Genomic DNA, 8647 nt, shown 5'->3' with positions numbered 1-8647 from the left:
TTGCTCCAAACTTCCTTTATTATGTCTGTAGTTGGTGCGGATGAGTTGCCCTCGGGTCACTAAAAGCCCATAAATAATTGGTTCTGCATGGGCTTAGAGAAAAATGAAAACTAGAGCACAACCAGTTGATTTTTGCTCATCAGCCATTGGATCACTGTTCCACTTCGTTTGACCTGTAAAGTTCATATTTTATCATTATTTTTTGTTTTACTCCTCTCCAAGGATACGATAATTAAAAACAGCCGCCACAACAACATCTTCCACCGTAGCCCGGGATTAACAGGAAGAGGAGCTACTAATATCCGTGCTATAATGCAGCATGGAAAAAGGCCAAAAAGCATTCATGTGAGATTGGGTGGATTTTCAGGTCATGTATGGGAGCCTTTGGGCTGGCTGCTGCTTTGGGCTCAGGCTCGAGAACTAGGGACGTTGCAAACGTGAGTAGTCCATGGCTCTCAAGATGTTTGCTAATACTAAGTCAGGTTTAGCCCAGGCAAGAACAGGGAATTTCCACCAGAAAATTCCTTTGGCTGGCTGGCTCTCCCACATGTTGTTCTGGGCCCTGGCGGTAAAAATATGGCTTTTGCTTCAGTGCAGACTCCCTCCCCACTTTGGTCTGTAAACAGTCAGATTCCCAAGGGTAAAATGGGACTGCTGAGAAATCCCCCACTGCAGGCCAGATTTTCTCTGACCCATTACACACTAAAGCACACATTTCCTAGTTCTGAACTGAACGCGGAGGGCATTGGTTGACTACACTTTATGCACCTGTCCTGGGCTTATGTGAGTCAACTCTTCCTTCCCTTCCTAGATGACTAAGAGCTCAAAGAAAATCTGTATGACGCTTTTATTTCCTAGGCCCCAAAAGGATACGTTCTCTTCGGATACTTTTACAGCTCTCCCATGACTACTAACAAGTTTCAGGACTAAGTGGGATTTAGATTTTTAGGACGGTTTCACTTAGACCATCTAATTTTGCTGCTACTCACGAGGTCATTTGTCAGCAGAAACCCTCTGAGACTTTCTGGTTTCCTCCCCGGCTCCTGCCACAGACTGTGAATTAAGCAATATTTAGCATTTCCAATCCGCCATCACACAAATGCACAATCTTATACAGAGGAACAGTTTAACAACACCATTTTATTGAAAATATTTCAGCACAATATTGGAGAAATAATGTGAAATTTCATTTGTAACAGAGACCTGTTCAACAAGCACCATAAATGATAACTTTGATAGAACTAGTTTTGAGGTGAGCAACTTTGGTATAGTGACTACCTGGCCACTTTTAGGGACTTAAAATTTATATAAACTCTAGTTAATACACAAAAAAAATATAAAATCATGTTAAATAATGACAAGACTGTTATTTTAAACTGTAGAATTTTATCAGCAGAATACTTTTTTTCTTCCCAAAGGAACTGGGGTTTGATATTATGGATTGTTTACCAAAGAAGTTCATTATTTTAAGACTTTCACAAAACTAAATATACACAACTTGTTTCCTTATCAGGCTAAGAGGGTAGACTCAAGGGGAGCATTTTTAATTCTGCTGAAAGGGAAGGTGCCTCGTTACATTTTCTCATCTAAATGTTTGGGACTGTGCTTTCACTGTTGTCAGTTGAACAAGTTTTCTGCAATTCAATAGAGCTGAACTTCAACTACCTGGATGAAGATTATAGAACATTTTTTACCTGCCACAAACACTAGAAGGTAGTCGTGTTAACGGTTCTTCTTAGGCCAGATCTACCCCTACACTTCTGGGGCGGAGGGACTTACACTACCTGAGTGCAAGTCATGATTGTTCAACCCTTTCTTTGGCTGAATAGTTTGGCCCCTCGCTGCCTGATTTCCTACCCAGAAAATAAGTGCGGCTTTCTCTTTTTAAACCAAGTACCATCTTCCCACGGATGATGAAAGAAGAGAGCCAGTTGCCTGAGTGATACAATACTTCAGAGTGCAAGTAACTATTAATCCTGAAAGCCACTATATAAATATGCATCTCTAAATAGGCCCCCCTTGGCTATAAGGAATAAAGAGGGCTGGAGTTTGAGAGCATTTAAGGTCTCCACCACCCAACCCCCCTTGCAGTGTTGCTTTAATATAATCCGGGGGTCCATTATTGTGCTTACCTACAAACTGGAAGAGTAGATAGAAGCTGCAGTTAAATTCAGGACAAGACAAAAGACAAATGGAGTGGGGATTGACTGATGTATCAATGCACTGAGGGGGGAGGATTGTACTTACAAGTGATTTCCTAATGCTGGGAATGCTCAAGGGATTTCAGAGCTAGGAAGTTCTGTAAGGAGGGAGATGCCATACCATGCAGCCAAACCCCCAATCCTTAGCACTATAAATTGCTATCAGGTGGTCGACACCTTCTAGCAAAACAAAGAATTTGGTCAAAAAGCTGTCCCAGAGCACTGGGGCAAAGTAGTACTGAAGTCTTCTGATGCTCAAGCAGGGGGTAAGGGGCCAGTCTATATAGCAAGGGCTTCACCTTAATGTCCAGAGGCAGTAATATTAAATATAAAACTAATAAGTGAAATGCTTTAATACAGAAATAAATGCCTTCGGCATTTCCCAGAAACATACAAATAATAGCTAACTGTTGAAATGGAATTACTACTGAAATTGTAGCCCCCTAACTACTGCACAAGGACAGGTGACTTTCCCATTACCAAAAAGTTAGGGGATTAACAAGAAGAATAATCTCTGAAGCTTTAACAAACATTCATTATCTGAGTCCCAAAAATTTAAAGACAAAAAAAAAAAAAAACAAAGTGGAGTTGTTCAGCCAGCCCAGAGGAAGGCACGCCACACTCTGCAGTTATAGAGGAACATGGCTGAACAGGTAAGACACAGACTCTCCGTTGTGTGTTCTTCGGATTGCCTCCGCCAAAATCATTGAGATGTCAATAACCTAAAATGAATGAATGAATTAAAAAAGGGTGAAAAAAACCTCGGCTGAGAGTGATTTTAGCACTAAAAACTAACACGGAATTTCAGTACTTAGTTGTTTTTCTTCTAATATTAATTCCCCAAATAGTTTAACCTAAAGGTTACAAAAGAAAGCATAAATGAAAAGAGAAAATTCTAGTGACTAAGGAATTTGGAGAGGGAAAAACGTTAATTGGACTTGGAAAAACCTCTTCACCTTCCTACAAGGAATGGCCTTTAAGCACCTATCTGAAATAGGTAGCAAGAGATACCTAATGTACGTACTTCTCCTTTCTTCTGTTAAGTTCTTTTTTCTTAAAAAAAGATGCCAAGAAACCTTCCTGCAGGACCTAAGATTGCCGGGGAACCTAAACAGGGTATTTTTTTTTTCACTCTGTTTCCCCTCTCTCTCCCTTTCCTACAGGTAGAGGCAATAAAGTCTCAGCTTTTCTCCCTTCCCAGAGTGAAGATGGACCCTTGATAATGGCCATCTTTCCTAAGGCAGACGGACATTCTGCCATAAGCACTTAGGCCCTGGCTATCCCTTGTAAATAGTCTCAGGAAATGCAAGTGGACAGGGCTCGTGGGCCATCCCAGCACTAGGAGGTTTTCTTCTCCCTTTGCTAAACTTAGTGTTGAGCATGTGGGAAGAGAGACCCCACTTGTCCTCCCTCTTCCAGCCCAGGTCTACCTGAATCTTGGAGCAGTGGTTCATTTTGTCCTCTTGTGGAATCGTGTTTGTGACAACAACGGCCTCGAAAGCAGCGTTGTTGATTCTGGAAATCGCTGGACCAGAGAAGATTCCATGTGTAAGGATGGCATAGACTTTTGTGGCTCCAGCAGAGAGCAACCTACAAAGAGCAAAAAATAAGGTATTTTTAAAAAGTCTTATTCCACAAAATACTCAGAGTTATTCAAGATTGCCCCCCCACCCAAAACCAAACCCCAAAACAAACCCACCACCCAAAAAGGAATAATAATGCTAATTGTGGAATTTTTTTAATGCTTACTATGTGCCACTATTGAACTAAGTGCTGGGGTAGACAGAAGATCACCAAGATCCACAAGTCTAAGTAGGAGGGAGAGCAGGTATTGAATCCCCATTTTGCAAAAGAGGAAACTAAATCACAGAGTTCAGTGACTTGCCCAAGGTAACACACATTTGGTAGACAGCAGAGTCAGTACCCAGGCCCCTACTCTTTCCATTAGACCAAGCTGCTTCTCTGGTCATTCGAATGACTTACAGTTCTTAGCTGACAACTGAATACAAAGTTGGAAGTATGGGTAAAGTCTCCCTGTGCCCATACCCACCAGACGGTGTCTATTTTTTTCTTAAATGGCTCCAGATCAGGGATTCCTTAATATCACACACTTCTTTCTGCCTGTTCAGCATTTTCCTATCTTTCAGCCCATCAATCATTTTGGGTCCCTTTCAAATACTCTATTAAGATGGGGAAGGAAGAGTCCTTTGATGGAGTCTCATTTTGGCTTAAAAAAACCAATTATACAACACTGATGATTCTCATCCAGCTCACCTCTGAGACTAACCCCGAACCAACCCCTTAATGCTATAACTTGCATTTTTCCCTAATGAATTTAATCCGTGTCTTGCAGGACCTTTTCCCAAATTTTGTCATTTTAAAGTGTACTCTGCATTCCCTTTCCAATGAGAGTTTGGAGATTGGTGAGCAGTAGATTTTCCAGACTGCCACTTACTTATCTGCAGCATGGCATATTGTGCCACATGTGTCGGCCATGTCATCCACGAGGATAGCGACCCGATCCTTCACGTCGCCAACCAACACCATTCGGTCCACCTCATTAGCTTTCTTTCTTTCTTTGTGAATCAGGGCAAATTCGACATTTAGTCGATCAGCAATTGACGTGACTCTAAATTGAGAAGGAAATACAAAGTAAAACAAACTGCTGCATTGTACTCTCTCAAGCGCTTTATACAATGCTCTGCACCCAGTGCTTGCCCCAAGGCCTAAGGGAGACCTGGGGCTAAGCACAGCAGCCATCCTCTTTCAGCAGAGAGAATGGCAGGTTTTCTAGTTGCTGCCATCTGAAGGAGGCCAAAAATAAAATAAAGCTGGGCTAGGTCAACTCAGAACACAACAATGAAGGGCATTTCTTATGTTCAAAGATTCACTTACAGTGGGGGGTAGTAAACAAGGAGCTGTAGAAGATTAGGCACCGGCTATTTCCCTATTTGGAGAGGGCAAAGGTGAGCCAGTGGCTACTGCATTTGAAACTACAAAGCACAGTTCACATCATCAAGACAATGCACACTATGTAGTCCCACTAGATTGCAAGCTCATGGTGGGCAGGGAACGCACTTACCAAGTTGGCTCTATTGTACTCTTCCAAGAGCTTAGTCCAGAGTTTAGTAAGCACTCCATAAATAGCTCCTCATGAGGCCGGGGAGAACATTGAGTCTGTGCTTTACCATCAAGACGGGTTTAAAAAAGCAATTTATAGACTGAACTGAAACCCAAAGTCCCATCAATTTGCTCAGTGCTTTCCCGGTACTCGTGTACATACAGTATAAACTGATTTTCAGTTCGCTTTGGCCCCTTTCAAAACACTCCTACAGTGACCTCTTGTGGCTTAACTAAATTTCAAATTCAGAAAATTAACACCCCATCGGTCGGGTCTTCCGCTATTTTTGGACATAGACTTAGTCTCACCCTTGTAATGTCCACTTCAAATCACTTCCGAAGGGGTCAGTCAACTCTTACACTTCACATACAGTATTAGGACTATAACTGGATTTTCCCAGAACCAACCTTCTAAAAAGAACAAGCGATCACTGGTCTACGACAGAGGGAGCATCACGTGCCTCCTTTACAAAGGAGGATTTTAGAAGAAGCACCTGAAGTGAAGCTGGGAGCCGAGAGGAAGACACAACAGCAGAAGAGAAGCGAAGCTCAGGCTGCTCGGTACCTGTGAAATCTTTAAGAGCCTAAAGTCTAAGTCAGAGAAGTATTAAACCCAGGGAAAGGTTAGCATTGTGTGTCCTTTTCAAGTTGTAATAATAATAGTAATAATGTTGGCATTTTTTAAGGACTTACTATGTCCCGAGCACTGTTCTAAGTGCTGGGATAGATACAGGGTAATCGTGTGGGGCTCGCACTTTTAATCCCCATTTTACAGATGAGGTAACTGAGGCACCGAGAAGTTAAGTGACTTGCCCAAAGTCACACAGCTGACAGGTGACGGAGCCGGGATTAGAACCCATGACCTCTGACTCCTAAGTCCGTGCTCTTCCCACCGAGCCATGCTACTTCTCTTGTACTTGTACTTCCTAATAATGTAGCCTGTTAAATACCTAACTCTTGAGCTATAATAAAATTATTTTTAACTTCTGTAAAATGGAAAGTGTGTGCTTCTTGTGTCCAGGGCCAAACCCCTCGAGTTGGGTGGACTTTACCCGAAAGACTCTGGGCGGCCTCAGACTCAGCCTCCTTTCGGCTAAGAAATTACTGGAACCTCTCACCCTTGCTGGGGAGGGGGCCGGGGGAGAGACGCAAATCACTACTTTCATTCAATTGTACTTATTGAGCTCTTACAGTGTGCAGAGCACTGCAGTAGGCACTTGGGAGAGTACAGTGTAACAATAAACAGACATGTTCCCTGCCTACACTGACCTTACAGTCTAGAGGGGGAGACAGACATTAATACAAATAAATACTTCTGCTTTTGTTTCCCAAATTTGGAGTTGAAAAATATGAAATCTCAGTACCTATTACTGCTCTTTGGCAGCTTTTCATGTCAGATTTATCCATCGTAGGAATCCCAATTTAAAATTTCCTGAAAAATTTTTTAAATTTCAAGCCCGAGATGCTGGAAGCACTAACAAGCAGGACTAATTATTTGTTATAACTCAAGTCCAGAGCAGTTTATCATTTTGTAAATCTTTTTAATTCAGTGCACTGCACCCACTCGAGACTCAATAAATACTTAATAATAATAATGTTGGTATTTGTTAAACGCTTACTACGTGCAGAGCACTGTTCTAAGCGCGGGGGTAGATACAGGGGAATGAGGTTGTCCTACATGAGGCTCCCAGTCTTCATCCCCATTTTACAGATGAGGGAACTGAGGCACAGAGAAGTGAAGTGACTTGCCCACAGTCACACAGCTGACAAGTGGCGGAGCCGGGATTCAGACCCATGACCTCTGACTCCCAAGCCCGGGCTCTTTCCACTGAGCCACGCTGCTTCTCTTAAACAACCAATCAGGGGACATGGGGACTAAAATAAATGATAGCAACAGAAGTAATGTGGGTAAAGGTTTGTGCTTAAGTGGTAGGGGAGAAACTAATCAGAAGAGGATGGTTGGTAGAAAAGGGGTAGTTGGGGTGGAATAGGAGAAGAGAGCGGATAAGTTAGAGGGAGAGAGGTGATTGGAGTTTCTGCAGAATACAGAGAAGAACTGAGACCAAGGCAGGCTTTTGCGAAGCGGGGAGAATGCCAGTTTAGAAAAATGATCCAGACAGCAAAGGTTGGATGCAAAGGCTATGTTCTTGTCTGTCCGTCTCCCCCGATTAGACTGTAAGCCCGTCAAACGGCAGGGACTGTCTCTATCTGTTGCCGACTTGTTCATCCCAAGCGCTTAGTACAGTGCTCTGCACATAGTAAGCGCTCAATAAATACTATTGAATGAATGAATGAATTGCAGTACTCAGTCCTCTGAATGGTAGCATAAAATTACCCACCTCTGCCGAATACTTGATCGCCCAAGCCTCTCACAGAGTTGAATCTTTACAGTGCTCTAAACAGGGACAAAGGGTAGTCTGAACAGTACCTTTTGGCTCCACCAGCATCGGGCGATACGATGATACAATTCCTCCACTCTAGGATGTTTTCTCGAATCCACTGAAGCACAGCAGGTTCAGCATACAGATTATCCACTGGAATATCAAAGAAGCCCTGGGAGGAAAAAAGAGAGAGCAATAAACCATGGATAGGCCCCGCAACACTCAAAACATGTTCAAGTTGTCCAGAGCCACTTTAGTGATGCTTCCATTTTCGCTGGATGAAATAAAATACTACACAGCCCCTGAATGCTAATATCCTATTCTAATCCACTCGGCCTGTGGATCGACAGACCGGCCTTCTGGAAGGCCGCATCTTGAGCAGCACTCCGGTGCCGCTCTCTGATGCCTGGCAGCAAGAGCCAGCTGCCAAGGGTCAGGAAATCACTCCATTTTGCAGAAGAGTCTCAGATACACAGTTTACAATTAATTAGCAATTCACACCCATCGAAAATGAAAAAGAAAAAACAACAACAATCCCAACCTAACTTAAAACTCCAGCCAACGGCTCCAGTAGAGATTACAATTTAAGACCTGACGCAAAATTAAAATGCAAAGCTCCTACCAGAGCACTAGCATTTTCCTTAGCCAATTATCCTGCACAAAATGACATATCCACAGGCGACCCCAGGTGAATCTGTCATATCTGACTCCTAGCTACAATCACCTAGAGTGTAGAAATGTAACTACCTGTATTTGTGAAGCGTGGAGATCCATAGTGATGATGTGATCAGCACCAGCTACCGACAACATGTTTGCAACAAGTTTTGCAGAAATTGGAGCACGACTCTAAAAAAAAAAAACAACAAGAAATGCATTTTATAATAAAGAAACAGGAAGAAAATGTCATGATTTTCAATTCTGTTAGAGCTATATAGCAGAAAACCA

General features: G+C 42.7%; 1 protein-coding gene across 2 annotated transcripts in view; it reads right to left on the bottom strand.

Annotated features, from left to right (window-relative positions):
* Positions 1-1120: 1120 nt before the first annotated feature.
* PRPS2 (phosphoribosyl pyrophosphate synthetase 2) overlaps positions 1121-8647 on the bottom strand; it is a 29724-nt gene continuing 22197 nt past the window's right edge. For both annotated transcript variants that reach the window (XM_029079974.2, XM_029079975.2), the window contains exons 3-7: positions 8450-8548; positions 7750-7874; positions 4657-4830; positions 3632-3791; positions 1121-2923 (exon numbers count right to left, since the gene is read on the bottom strand). In XM_029079974.2, coding sequence (XP_028935807.1) covers positions 2831-2923; positions 3632-3791; positions 4657-4830; positions 7750-7874; positions 8450-8548 — 651 coding nt within the window. In that variant the 3' untranslated portion in view covers positions 1121-2830. The remainder of the gene's footprint in view (positions 2924-3631; positions 3792-4656; positions 4831-7749; positions 7875-8449; positions 8549-8647) is intronic.

Source organism: Ornithorhynchus anatinus, chromosome 15 (genome assembly GCF_004115215.2).
Source record: "Ornithorhynchus anatinus isolate Pmale09 chromosome 15, mOrnAna1.pri.v4, whole genome shotgun sequence".
Lineage (NCBI taxonomy): Eukaryota > Metazoa > Chordata > Mammalia > Monotremata > Ornithorhynchidae > Ornithorhynchus > Ornithorhynchus anatinus.
The sequence above is the reverse complement of the archived record's forward strand: the minus strand, read 5'-3'. Positions and strand labels throughout refer to the sequence as shown.